Source organism: Sminthopsis crassicaudata, chromosome 3 (genome assembly GCF_048593235.1).
Source record: "Sminthopsis crassicaudata isolate SCR6 chromosome 3, ASM4859323v1, whole genome shotgun sequence".
NCBI classification, from domain to species: Eukaryota; Metazoa; Chordata; class Mammalia; order Dasyuromorphia; family Dasyuridae; genus Sminthopsis; species Sminthopsis crassicaudata.
This window is the reverse complement of record NC_133619.1, coordinates 397,876,315-397,891,192: the sequence shown is the minus strand read 5'-3', so window position 1 is coordinate 397,891,192 and position 14,878 is coordinate 397,876,315. Positions and strand designations below refer to the sequence as shown.

The 14,878-nt window shown below is 37.1% G+C and overlaps 1 protein-coding gene across 2 annotated transcripts; it reads right to left on the bottom strand.

The window, feature by feature from the left end:
- Positions 1-1,566: 1,566 nt before the first annotated feature.
- On the bottom strand, positions 1,567-10,825 carry TLCD5 (TLC domain containing 5). Of its 2 annotated transcripts, XM_074302551.1 has the most exons (3): positions 10,717-10,825; positions 3,584-3,783; positions 1,567-2,231 (listed from the first exon to the last, which is right to left on the bottom strand). In XM_074302551.1, the coding sequence occupies exons 2-3, from the start codon at positions 3,780-3,782 to the stop codon at positions 1,693-1,695; spliced, it is 738 nt and encodes a 245-aa protein (XP_074158652.1). In that variant the 5' UTR covers position 3,783; positions 10,717-10,825; the 3' UTR covers positions 1,567-1,692. The 2 variants fall into 2 exon arrangements, with proteins under 2 accessions (XP_074158652.1, XP_074158653.1); XM_074302552.1 differs by lacking the exon at positions 10,717-10,825 and having other exon boundaries at positions 3,584-3,873.
- Between the last annotated feature and the right edge of the window lie 4,053 nt (positions 10,826-14,878).

Sequence of the window (14,878 nt, the reverse complement as noted above, 5' to 3'; positions counted from 1 at the left end):
GAGTATTTCAATGCCCAATAAGAAATGCTTCTTGAACCAAGAGTAATGCCCTATGTTTCTCAAAACTGCTACTGATTTTCAATAATAAGATGAATTGTATTGTTTTTCCAAGTGTAATGTATTGACTCATTTCCATTTTTGTGCTTGATTCCTACTGTGGCCAAAGGTATCCCTTTTTGTGACAACTGGATGAAGTCAGGGGAGTCTCTGGAAATGGAATAGAATAAATTCCCTTAGTCTATATGAGGATTAACCTGTGACCTAAGTTCCAATAACACTATACTCTAACCAATTGAGCTAATAAGCCACTATCCAAATAAAGAAATAGCATATCTGCCTTTTGTAAATGTTTTTCCTTACAGATATCCACAGTAGCTCAAGCAGATGTTACCATTGCAGCAAGATTTTAACTGGTCCTATAAGATCAAATCAGCTTCAAGAGATCATCTTATCCAAATTCTCTCATTTTGTGGATAAGGAACCTGAACCTCAGAAAGCTTAAGTGATTTTCCCAAAGTCACACAAGTAGTAAGTACATGGCAGAGCTTGAATTTGAACCCAGGTCTTCTACATGAAAATCCAGTGCTTTTCCCAATAGACCACAATGATACAGTATCTATATCATCTGCTAAATTAGTGGTGGTATTGTATATGGAAACCAGGAAATTGAGATTCCTGACCCCTTTTTGTTTGTGGGCAGGAGGCAGGCTTGATCCATGGCGGTGCTTTTGTTCTTTTAAGATCAGCTATATAACTGAATACTTAGATCTAGTGGCACATTTTTAAGAACCTAGAGGAGTAAAGGTCTTATGAGGAGACAGAAATAATAGATGAGAGAGAGAAAGAAGGGGAAAAAATGCAGCCTCATTGCCCTGGGGCCAGCACAACTATTTACTCTCTTTGGTTGTCGTTTGAGGTGCTTACAGCTGAGCTGAAACCTGAACTGCCATCTCAAGCCCAGTGGAATCCACATAGTAAATCCCCATGGAATCCAGCCACAGCCTCTCAAGCGCAAGAGATTAATGTACTAAAGCCCCTGAGAACTGGAGTACACTTTTCTTGGTACAACAGAACCTGTACAACAGGACCCTATAAATTTTTCTGCACTGCAGCTTTTTTAGAAAAGCTTGAAGCCCTCTAGCTGTAGAATTAGTCTAGCTGAGACTACAGGCATGAGTGCTCCTTTCTTATACCCCTCTCTTCTGCAAGGATTATCTGTTAAGACAGAGAATAAGTTACTGAAATTGTCAATGACACTTCCACCAAATTCCTTCATAATAGGGGTGGTGGCATAAATCAGGTGAGGAATATCATTAGGTAATAAATAGATGGAAAGAATCACTCTTCTCAAAGTAATAAGGGGAAAAAAATACACTTTGCTGACCCTTCCAAGCTGTGCAAAGACATGAGGGCCTTCAGTCAATAAACGGGGGTTCTAGCAGAGCTCTTTACACAGTTCTGACACTTCCTGCAATGTAGCCTCAGTTGCTTCAAGTGTGCCAGTATAGAAATTAGTACTTAATACTGATATTTATGTTTGTGCTCTAGAACTGAATACGTTCCTGAATGGATTAAACCCTTAAAATTTTTTTTTCTCCTAAGTTTGTTATGAGCATCCCATATTTTCAACATGATTCCCAAGCCTACTCTTTTAAGAACCTATCCCCATTCATAGCAAGCTGAAAGCCCTGACTAATGCACTTTGAGATGTCCATTCTTTTTCAGTTGTCGATCCTCACTTCGCCTGCTACGCCAGGCATGGTATTTCTTGACACTCTTTTTCCAGGCAAAGCGCCAAATGCTGAACATGAAACACCAGGACACAGCATACATGGCCACTCCCCCTGCCTTCACAAACCACTTGGGTTTAGGCGAGGCCATTTCACAAAAAAGAAGCCATGCACCAACACCAATCCTCACTCCTGTGAATAGGGCCACAAAGAGAAAGTCTACCACATCCCCTGTGAAACTGTGGTAGTGTCCTGTCTCCCGGAGGAACCATCGCATCTGTAGCAATGGGTTAGTGATCTCACTGCCGAAGAGAACGGCATTGACCTCAGTGCCTGATTCCCCAAGAGCAAGGGCCATGATGATGCCCAAGATACTCAGTGTGTGGTGAGCTAACATCAGAGCTCCCTCTGTCTGGAAGTAGACACACCAGCCAAGATCAAAGATGAAGTAGCCCAGGGTGAGACATAGAACATGTACTTGCAGAGGAGTGTTGGGTGATCCTGAAATAAAGGAAAAGATGATTAAATTGAGTGACTGTGAGCCATGCTATATTGTTCAGAGATCCAGGACCATCTCCCAAGTTTTTGTAGCCAGAATAATGGCAAGTACATTTCTTTGTTACCTTTAATACATGTTTTCTGATGATGATAAATATATCAAGTCTCTAAAATTATTTTTAGAACCCAAAGATTAATTTGCCACCAATTAGAACTGAACCAAGACACCTGGTATAAGAGACAGAATTCTGGATTTGGAGAAAGGAAGACCAGGGTTCAAGTTCTTCCTCAGACACTGTGTAACACTGAGAAAACCACTTAACCTCTCTGACCCTCAGTTTCTGCATCTGTAAAATTGTATCATACTGAGGCACTTTGCAAACTTTTCAGCATTGTATAAATGTAAGCTTTGAGAGCCAAAGAAGTCTAGAAAATATATCCTCATTAGTAAATAAAATAAAACCAATCAAAGCACTTGATCATTTAGTTAAATTCTCAAAGATCAATTGTTCTTTATAGTCTCATTATGTTCTTCCCTGGACAAAATTTATTTTTCATCCTAATGTTATGATAGTAGACAGACTGTAGCTCTGTTCTTATACTCAAAAAGGATCACAATCATTGCATCATGATATCAGTGTACCTGGGCAGCTAGGGGGTACTGTGGATGAGCTTGGAGTCAGGGAAACTCATTTTCCTGAGTTCTATCTGGCCTCAAACACTTCCTAGCTGTGTGACTCTAGGCAAGTCCCTTAACCCTGTTTGCCTCAGTTTCCTCATCTGCAAAATGAGCCAGAGAAGGAAATGACAAACCACTCCATTGTCTTTGCCAAGAAAACTCCAAATAAGGTAACAGAGTCAGACATGACTGGGAACACACACACATCCACAAATATACCCATGAAAAATGGTCTGCAGAACTAAAATGTTTAATATACATGAATATTTGTATCATGAAACAACTTTGAAGGCAACTTTCTTCTAGAAATGAAAATTGAGGAACAAACTCATAAGTTCAATAGGGATCTTACAGTATCAATGGCTGAGACAACTGAGGAGAAAAACAAAGTTTTTGTGTATTCTACTCTAATCAACATTTACTAGGTGGGATATTCAGTGAAAGATATCTAAATAGCATGACATAGATTCATTCCCAGGGCCTATTTAGGGGCTGAGGCATTAGGAAACTGGAATTTCTGTTCAATTACAAAGAAAACAAAAGTAAATAGTGTTGGGGATGGATGAGGGTCTCAACAATGATCTTAATATGAATATCAATTCTATAGCAAATTCCCTTTCTTCTAAGACATTTCCCCCAGTCTAGAAATCCCAAGGAAAAAAATCCTCAAACCCACCTGGATGAGTAAAAGGCCAGGGACCATCAATAAATCCAATATAAGCAGAGAGGCCTATGGAAAGGACTCCATGTGTAAATGTAACCAGTCTGCAGCTCCATTCATAGCTCCGATGCTTATTTAAGCGGCAAAAGGAGAAGTAGAGTGATAGCCAGCCACATAGGCTGCAGAGAACCTGCAGACACAAAGCAGCTGCCATCCTGTCACAGAGAAACCAAAAACAGACACATCAAGGGGAACTCACTCTAAAAAAATCAATCAAGGTTTTTGTATGCATGCATCTTCATCTCCGATGCAGAGTGCTTGAAACCACAAACCCACATGCACATAACTTGTCCTCACCATGACTCTTCTTCCTAATTTACATGGCTACAAATTTTCTATTCAAATTTAGATGAAAGTCCTCTTGACCCATCTTATCTCAAGAGGCAGATTCTGTACGCTGTACGGTGCCTAGTATGCTCAATGACTGTGAAAAAGTCTTTAGCTCTATTGCTGACTTTCCCTGTGGCCTCCAGAAAGTCACTTGATTTCCCCCCCTGTATTTCCTCTATGGTAGGGTGACTTTAATAACATACATGTTAGGAGAATGTATTCATTTCAAAATGCACAATGAAATCTTTTCCCCAGGAGAAACAAGAAATATTGCAGCCACAAAATTGAATAATTGTGACATGAGTGAGGCAGGTCTTGCATTTTTCTACAGACAATTTAATTCCTTCGTGTGTGTGTGTGTGTGTGTATGTGTGTGTACAGACACACACATACACACATATGTATTATCTTTATTCTGTATGTACATATATATATACATGTTGCCTCTCCAATAAACTACAGATTCCTTAAAAGCTAATACTGTTTTTGTTTTTATATTTCCTATGCCCAGCACAGTCCTGACCCTATTTTGTTTGGAGTTTGTTAGTGAGGACATTGAAATTGATGGCTTCCAAGGCCTCTTCCAGTTCCAAATCCTATAAACCACTTGTAATGATGTAGTTCATCATTGCACAAAACTGCTCATCCCATTTTCAGATGGCTTGAATTGTTAGGAAATGTTTCTTTTGTTACCATTTTCTAATTGTTTTTTTAGTCCTACCTGACTCTCTGTGATCCCATTTAGGGTTTTCTTGGCAAAGATACTGAAGTAATTTGCCACTTTCTTTCCTAACTCATTTTACAAATGAGGAAACTAAGGCAAACAGAGTTAAATGTCTTGCCCAGAGTCACATGCTAATAAGTGTCTGAGACTGGATTTGATGCTTGATGACTGATGAATTGGTTGATTAAATGAGGCTTTCCATATATGTCCAAAGTATGTACCTGTCTGTTATAGAAGGTTTGGGGATAGAAAAGGAAGAAGAAATATCACTAGGAAGTTTTGTGTGTGTGTGTGTGTGTGTGTGTGTGTGTGCATGCGTGCGCACTCACACATGTGCATGTGAGTTTTAAGATCATCAATAAAACATGTTTTAAAAAAGGAATCATTATTGCTTGTTGTGACTCAGGGAGGTCATATGGGATATGACAATTTTAATCTGATAACATACACATATCAAAGTAAGGTTTCCAAGGTAATTTTTGAGCCACACACTTATCAGAGCCATGAAGTAAAAATCAAAATGTAGGAGTAACTTTAAATTCAATTCAACCTCAAATTCAATTAAAAAATTCACAGATGTTCTACAATAAAGAAAAACAACAATCCAGCCAAAGTTGTAATTAATTCTGAATTCTATCCAAACATTCATTAAAGGAGGAGAAAGGGGATGAGAAAAAAGAAGGAAGAAATTCTAATTTTTCTGTGGAAATAACTTTAAAATTTAGTGATTTTGGAGTGGAACCAAGATGGTGGAGTAAAGGCAGGAACTCACTAAGCACTCCCCCAAGCTCCTCCAAATTCCTTTAAATAATGACTCTAAACAAATTTTAGAGTGTCACAGCCCATCCAAAAAAAAAAAAAAAAAAAATGGATTGGAACATTTTCCCAGCCAAAGACAACTTGGAAGATCAGCAGGAAAGGTCTGTTGCACCAGGATTGAAATCCAGCCCACCCAGATGCCAACAAAACAGGAGCAGGCTTTGGGGACTCTGAATTAGTAGCAGTACTGACAGTTTCCAGACCTCTCAGCTCAAAGATACCAAAGACAACTTGCACAGTTGGCAGGAAAGGTTTGTTTCATTAGGATGAATGGACTTTGGAAAATCAGCAAACCAGAAGGGGGCAGTGGTGGCCACAGTGAGAGACCTCAGCCCACAGGAGATATCTTTACTAACCTTAAGGGAGGACTCTGTTGCTTTAGTACCCTAGAACTTACAGCCACAATGGAACAGTACCCTCCTCACAGTTCCAGAGCAAAAAAGAGTGCTTGTGTTTAGGTTCTTAGAAGAATCTCTGAAAACAGCTACACAAAACCCTGAAGCCTGGGACATTACACCCTCTATCACGGAAACAGAACCCAACTTAAAAATTGTTTTAAAGCCAAGTAGTAGGCTAAGGAAATGAGCAAACAACAGAAAAAGATTCTGGCCATAAAAAATTAGTGTAGTGACTAAGAAGATCAAAACATACATTCAGAAGAAAATAACAAAGTCAAAAGTCCACATCTAAAGCTTCCAAGAAAAATGAGAATTGGTCTCAGGCCATGAAAGAGGCCAAAAAGGATTTTGAAAATCAAGGTAGAGAAAAAACTGGAAAGAGAAATGAGAATCATGCAAAAGGAAAATGAGAATGCCTTTTTAAAAAAAAAAAGCAAAATTGATCAAATGGGAAAGGAGGTACATAAGCTTACTGGGGAAAATAATTTCTTAAAAATTAGAATTTAGCAAGTGGAAGCTAAAGACTTTGTGAGAAATCAAGAAACAATAAAACAAAACCAAAAGAATAAAAAAAAATAGAAAACAATGTGAAATATCTCATCAGAAAAAAAAAAAGCTGACATGGAAAATAGATCCAGAAGAGATGATTTTAAAATTATTGATCTATTTGAAAGCCATGATCAAAAAAAGAGCCTACACATTGTCTTTCAAGAAATTATCAAGGAAAACTGTCCTGATATTCTAGAAATAAAAGATAAAGTAAAAATTGAAGGAATCCGTTGATTACCTCTTAAAAGAGATTCCAAGATGAAAACTCCCAGAAATATTATAGTCAAATTCCCAAACTCCCAGGTCAAGGAGAAAATATTGGAAACATGCAGAAATAAATAATTTCAGTATAAGGGAGTATAAATATTCACAGTCTGAGTAACACAAGATTTGACAACTTCTGCATTAAATGATCAGAGGGCTTGGAATATGATATTCCAGAGAGCAGTGGAGTTAGAATTACAACCATGAAATCACCTACCCTACTGAACTGAATATAATGCTGCAGAGGAAAAGATAGGCATTCAATTAAATAGAGGACTTTAAAGCTTTCTTCATAAAAAGACCAGAGCTGAATAAAAAATTTGATTTTCAAATTCAGGACTCAGAAAAAAACATAAGGAGGCAATCAGGAAAGGGAAATCATAAGAGACTTAATAAGGTTTTTATCTATTTACAATTCTTACATGGAAGGATAATATTTGTAACTCGTAAGAACTTAATCATTATTATGGGAGTTAGAAAGTATATAAAAAAACAGATGACACAGATGTAAGTTGAATATGAAGGGATAATATTAAAAAAATAAAATTAAGGCGTGAGAGAATATACTGGGAAAAAGGCAAAGGGAGAGGTTGAGTGGCAAAATTATCTGCATATAAGAAGCAAGAAAAAGCTTTCACAGCGGAGGGGAAAAGGGGAAGGGGAAGGAGAGTGAATGAACTCTACTTTCATCAGAATTGGCTCAAAAAGGAAATAACACATGCATTCAGTATGGATATAGAGATTTATCCTACCCTGAAGGAAAGGGGGGGGGAGGAGAAACAGAATATGAGAAAGGGGTAGGATGAAAGAAGGGAGGGCATTTTGGGGAAAGAGATGCTTAAAAGCAAAACACTTTTATTTTCAAAATGTATGCATGGATAATTTTTCAACATTAACTCTTGCAAAACTTTGTGTTCCAAATTTCCCCCCCCTTCACCCGTAGATGGCAAGTAATTCAATATATGTTAAACATGTTAAATCCAATATATGTATGCATATTTATAAAAAGCAAAACACTTGAGGAAGGATAGGGTGAAAGGAGAATAGAATAAATGAAGGAGGGGAATACAGTTAGCAACAATAATTGTGAAAAGAATTTTGAAGCAAATTTCGCTGATGAAGGCCTCTTTTTTCTAATGTATGGGGAATGGAATCAAATTTATACAAAATAAGAACCATTCCCCAATTGACAAATGATAAAAAGATATGAACTATGTCCAAAGAGCTATAAAATCATGCATATCCTTTAACCTAACAATACTATTACCAGGCATGAATCTCAAAAGAGTTTTTTTTTTTTTTTTTTTTAAAGAAAAGGAACCTATATGTACAAAAATATTTATAGCAGCTCTTTTCTCAGGATAAAGAATGAAAAATTAAAGGTTTGCCCATTAATTGGAGAATGGCTGAATAAATTGTGATATGTAATTATGTTAAAATACTATAGTTCTATAAGAAATTACGAACAGGATACTCTCAGAAAACCCTGGAAAGTTCTCCATGAGCTCATGTAAAATGAAATGTACTACGTACAAAGTAATAGCAGTGTTATGAGATGATCGGCTATGAATGACTACTATTCTTGGCAATACAATGATCCATGACTATTCTGAAGGACTTATGATGAAAAAATGCTATCTATATCCAGAGAAAGAACTGATTGCATCTGAATACAGGTTGAAGCACACTTTTAAAAAAAACCTTTATTTTTCTTGTTGTTTTTTTTTGTTTTTGTTTTTTTTTTGGTTTGTTTTGTTTGGGGGGGGGGGTGGAAGGTGATCAGGAAGATCTACTTTTTTTTCCTGGAAACATGACTTTTATGCAAATGCCCTACATAATTTCAACATTTGCATAAAAGTCATGCCCTCTTGATTAGGGTATAGATAAGAAGGGAGGAAGGAAGAGAATCTGGAACTCAAAATTTTAAAAAATAAATGTAAAAAAAGTTTTACATGTAACTGAAAAAATATATTTTAAAATGTTTAAATCATTTTTAGAAAAGTTAAAGATAGAGAATTTCATTTAGGAATTTGCCCCACTTGGGGTTTACTGAATGAATTTTTCATTCAGGATGAAACTATGCAAATGGCTTTATATTATTAATATTCATGAAGTGTTTCCCTATAAGTATAAATAAGGCCAAATTATTTCATGTCTACCTCTCATCTCAAAAGGAATTTCAGTACATTAAAACAGTTTATTTCCATTCTGACAGATGATGAACAGTGCCTATGAACCAATGAATTACAATACAGCAGGATTTTCCCCCCAACTCACAGACCACTCCTCAAAATACATTCAAATAAAGCCAATATGCAACCACAGCATGTTTTCACCATCCAGATTTTATTTAAGGAAGTGTGGTTTGATGTCTACAACTCTTAAGGAGTCAGGAGACATGAGTTCTAGTTTGCCACCAAAGGTTTAGATAGGATTTATAGCTGGAAGAAACCTTTGAAGTCATCTAGTTCGAACCCTTTCATTTTACAGATAAGGAAACTGAGGCCCAGTGAGGTTAATCATAGAGTTGAACTCTCTAATTTTTCACCTAAGGAAACAAACTCAGAAAAGTTAGAGATTTGCCTAAAGTTGTATGACCATCATCTAAATAATTAGGGAGTTGGACTATATGATTAATCTCTCTAGGCCTCAGTTTCCTTATCTATAAATGAGGGGGTTGAATTAGATGACATCAAAAGTACCTTTCATATTTAAACTGTATGAACTCATCTCAAAGGTCTCTCAGAATTCTAATACTCTATACTTCTGGATAAATTCTGTAGGAAAACAGTTAATTTTCAGAAAATTGAATGAAAAAATAGTGTTTCAGGACCCCTGTAATGAAAAGAAAGCAAGCACTCACCTATTCTTCCTCCTAAAGGTCAATAGCTAGTGTAAGGCGGATCAGCTTCTTGAGACATGCTCATAATACTTGGTATTTATAGAGCCGTTTTCTTCTTTGGGATCCTAATTCCCTGACAGCATATACACGCTAACCCACTTGCAAATACTAAGCCTAAATAAATAAGTGGATAACCAATTAAAGAGAAGTTTTTTCATGAGAGATGCTCACCTACAATCAAATTTGGAAGCAGGAGTGTGAAAGGACAAAGTTTAGAGCTGCTTACGTCCACATTCTCTCCCTGCCCTTCCCTTCCCAATACAAGATACTTTATTCTAAACCTAAAGGCAGTCAGTCACTGTAGGAATCTTTTCATACTCTGAAGTTCCAGAGTTCTAGTCAGCCCCTCATCACATCACTCAAGACTTTGTGACTGACACTTTCAGTTGAGGAAGACCAAGAACAGTTGGATCTGTTACTGATTTACTCTCCTGAGGGTAGAAATTTAAGCCCCAAACCCAGCACCCCAAGAAACACTGAGCAGGAAAAAACAGGATAGCAAGAGTAAGGTGCAAAATTCTAGGACGTAAGTGCAGAGTGCTAGGACTGTGGTGAGGCTGCTATAAGTGGTGTAGAGATGGGATGTTGGACCTGAGTCCAAATTTTGCCTTAGACTTTTATCTGCGCAATCAAATCACTTAACCTCTCCGGATATTTTTTTCCCCATCTATAAAATGGGGATAAAAATAGCATCAGAGTCCTTGTGAGGAATGTATGTATGTATGTATACAGGACTTTGCAAATCTCAAAGCACTATATCAATGTTGATTATAATGATATGTAAAATGCAAGGTCCAGGATGTTAAGCGAGGATAGGCAAATTCAGGGTGCAAGGGGAAGGATGCAGGAGGAAGGGAGATGCAGCATTTTGGGAGCAAGGGTCAGAATTTCGGGGGTAGGATTCCGGAAGAAGCAAGAAAGGAATAGAAGCAGAATGGGCACAAGAGGGCGGTGGCCCAAGTTGGGGCAGGGAGGAGAGAGCAGGGGGATGGGGGCGCGGGAAGGGGCTGCCTCCCCTCCCTCTTCCACCGACCGCAATCCGGAGCGCTCTGGGGTGAGGGGGAGTGGGGGCTGGGGCCGAGGATTCGCGCCACGAGGGTACCTGCAGGCGAAAGCCGAGCGGGGCCGGACAGGGCCGGGCGGGGAGGAGCAGCAAGGATGCTGCTGCTGCTGCCGCCGTTACGGATGCTACAGATGGTGCGGATGCTGCCGTGGGCGCCTCGGAGCCCGAGCGTTCAGGCCCGGATCCAGGCAACAGGAAGCAGCGAGGCGGGCGGGTGAGGAGGAGTCTGGGGTCTGGGGGCACCTGGTGGCAGGGAGGACAGAGCGCAGAGCCGGGGCAGGGCTGGAGGAGGAGGCCCCCTAGGAGGGGGCCCGAGCGCCCCCCGCGTAGCCAGGGAGGAGCTTGGAGTGAAATGTGCCTCTCGGGGCTGAACGGACCTGAGCCTCTTTGTGCTTAGTGCTTGTTTTCCCAAGCTAGGCCAGCCTGGGTTCTGCCCCCTCTCCGTTTTGATGTGGTTCTGGGAAGGGTCTGTAATTGGATCCGCTATGAGTGTCCTCTGCTAACGCAGCCCATCCAACCACGTTTTCTGTGCCCCCTTATTTCTTCAGATGTTTCCCCCTGCTGTGAGGCACGGGGCTCGGTTAGTTAGAGCTGCCCTTGGAACCAGGTAGAGGCGAACTTATAAATTTCAACAATGAAAAAAGCCTGGCTGTGTTATTTGGGAGCGAATTAATCCACTTCTCAATGCAATAAGGTAATTCTCCAAGACAAAGTTGTCATAAAGGTGCTATCTCATCACTTTAATGTTCCATAAACTCGTAAAATAACAAATTCTGTCCCTCTCTTCTCTTCCCCAAAATTCCCCGTTAAGGTTATTCTTTTGTCTCCTTGCTGTTCTTTTAATATCATCAAATCAATACAGAAAATAATTACGTATATTAGTTGTGTAGGTATCAATAGAACTATATGGTTATCTATCTGTACATCTTTATAAATATAAAGATATTATATATAAATACATATAGATTTAGACCTATGGATAAATATAGATATCTAAATATATCTATATATCCTTATACATGTGTATATATGTTGACCACATAGATACATGTAGATTTCTCTATATGTATCTATATAACTGGACACATTTACATGTATCTACACATACACACACCCCATATATACATACATATATACACACATTTTCTGAAAATAATGACTTGTATTTCCATGTAATGATATTAAAAGAACAACAAGGAAACAAAAGTGTAGCCTCAATAGCAAGTCTAAGAGAAGAGAGGATAGGGACTTTATAAAAGATACACACATGCATACATTCATACATTTATATAGAGAGATGGATATTTTATTACTTATACACACTTTTTTTTGCTATATTGACTCGCATGGTATACTTTTAATATGAAGAAATCTTGAAAATATATATATGTAAATATATGTATATATATATATATATATATATACATATATATATATATATATATACATATATACCTTTAAAAGCAATAATTCTTTGAATGTTATCCATTTAATGATAGTAAATGAACAGTAGGTGTCAAAACAAAGGTATAGTTTCAATAGGGAATCTATGGGAAGAGAGGATAGAGGTTGAATTCACATATATAGAGGCATATATTTATACATGCATACATATAAATATGTCTATATCATATCTATATTTTTATTACGCTGATTTGTTCATTTTCCAAAGAACAACAATAAAAGAACAATTAGCCGTCAAAAATATCAAATCTCAAAGGGGAAACTATGGGAAGAAAGGATAGAGGTTGAACCTTTGATTCCTTTGATATCCCTATATAGATATCTAGATCTATACTTATTTATTTAGATGCAGATACAGACATATACATGTATTTGAATAATTTCTTTTAATGGGAAGCTTTTCTTTATTCCTGCTTCCATCACTGTTTTCAAAGACTTTCAGGATACTGAGAAGACAGGATATTGAATCAGAAATCAATTTGACTGGTTTCCTATTCCAGTTCTGCCACTTATAGTTAGTGTGACCTCAATATCTCATTTAACCTCTACAGGCTTTAGTTTCATTATCTATAAGATAAGGGAATTGGCCTATGAGACAATTCCAGCTTTGGCTGTGGTTTCAGTATGACTGGATTATCAAGTTTCAAACTCCTCTAAACTAGTTTCCAAATCTTGATATATTAGACAGAATCATACACAATTTTCACAATACCTGTCAAATCAAAAGTCATATATGGCCCTCAGGAATCACATTTTAGTTATAAAGGATTGGCAGAGATATTTTCATCATGTGTCTGAATATCACTTCCAAAAACAGCTACTTTCTATTACACTAGATTATCTCAAATTGCAGTGTTCATTAGAAGTAAAACTTCTGCCATGAAAATACCACATTCTTTTGTGCCAATATCTATGGCAAAGGATGAAGAGGTATAAAAATTGTAGAAGAATTAAAGAAGATCCTGTTAACGAAGCGTTTGATGACAAGGACTATTTTTCATCATTTTCATTGTATCCCTATAATGTATAATAATGCCTAATATACAGTAAGCCTTAATAAATACTTGCTGATTGGGATTGGAGACCCTCAAAAATAAATCAACACATACTTTTAATGCTTGATGACTTTAATGCAAAGATGGGCATAGGGAAAGAAAACTGGTATAAGATAAATAAATGAAACAAGACAAAGGTTTGTATGCCACACAGAAACCTCCCATGTATCTAATCATAGTTTTTTCCCTCCAAAAAAACAAGTTAAAAGGTGTTAGACATGCTGCACATGAAACAGAATCACAGAAAAATGAAATTGACTTTATCTTAATGGATAAGAAATAACTGATTGCCAATGTGGGATTCATTTCTGAATCTTCTGTTTGTTATGGTTATACTATTAACTTAGAGAAAAGATCAAAACTGACCACAAATTTGAAGAAAGAATACTAATGATTATGTGCTATCCAAACTAAATGATAAATTGAAGACCTTCCAAAATGAGCTGTTTAAACAAACTGTTAACACCAAAAAAAGAATAAGAAATAGATAAAAGGAAAGATTTTGACACGGACTATCATGATAGCTATGAAAGTTTAACTGGTGTTAAGTAATCAGAAGTCCAGAATATCTCAGCCATGAAAGAACTCTTTACCAAGCAAGGAGATATGTCAGCAAGGGCAATACCGATTTAAAGTATAAAATATTAGAGGGAAAGTTTGGTATAACATACAATTAAATTTGATATCGCCCCAATTGTATTTCAGAATGAAATAGATGAAAAATGGAAAAGATTTGTTAAGATTCCTAAAACATTTGGACTCTGACATTATAGTTACTGTTGTTGTTCAGTCCTGTCTGATCCTTTGTTACTACATTTGGGATTTTCTTGGCAAGGAACTGGAGTGGATTGCTATTTTATTCTTCAGTTTACTTACAGATTAGGAAACTAAGGCAAAAACTTTTAAAGGGGGCAGCTAGGTGGAGCACTAGGTAGAGTACCAGCCCTGAAGTCCTGACGACCAGTGTTCAAATCTCAGACATTTTCTAGCTGTGTGATGCTGGGCAAGTCACTTAAACCCAATTGCCTCAGCAAAACAAAACAAAACAAAAGAAACAAACAAAAAACTATTAAAGGATTTGCCTAGGCTCGCAGAGCTAGTGTCTGAACTTTTTTCTGAATTTGAACTTGCCTTCTTGATTCCAGGCCTGGTGCTTTATTTACTGTGCCACCTATTTGTCCTTATAATAATTAGTATACAAAATGAGGAAGTAGAAATAGCCATTAAAAATGCAACCATAGGTAGGGAGGATTTCTGAATCAGGTAATCCATAAAGAAAGCAGCACCATTTTGATGGCATTATGGGATTGGTTTTCAAGAAAAATAGATAACAAGCAATTAGATGAAACAAATCACATTGTGTAATAATTGCTGAAAAGATAAGTGAGACTATCAACAATTATACACCTTAGGCTTACTTTCTAATGTCCAAAAATTTAAATTAAAAAAAAATTTTTTTAATTGAAAATTGCTTTATTTTTCATTTGTCTTATTAATGATTTAGAACATTTTTTCTTTTACACAGAATTTTGCTTTTTCTGATTAGATGTAAAGACAATTTTAACATTCATTTTTTTAATTAAAATTTTGCATTCCAAATTTTCTCCCACCTTTCATCCTCTTCTTCTTCCCTCCCTAATGATATAGGTTATATATGAGCAATCATGTAAAACATATTTCTA

Coding starts and splice junctions, on each gene's coding strand:
- TLCD5 (XM_074302551.1), bottom strand. CDS start 3,782: ATGGCAGCTGCTTTGTGTCTGCAGGTTCTCTGCAGCCTATGTGGCTGG. Junction 2,232..3,583: donor CTGGCCTTTTACTCATCCAG/GTGGGTTTGAGG, acceptor CCTTTATTTCAG/GATCACCCAACACTCCTCTG.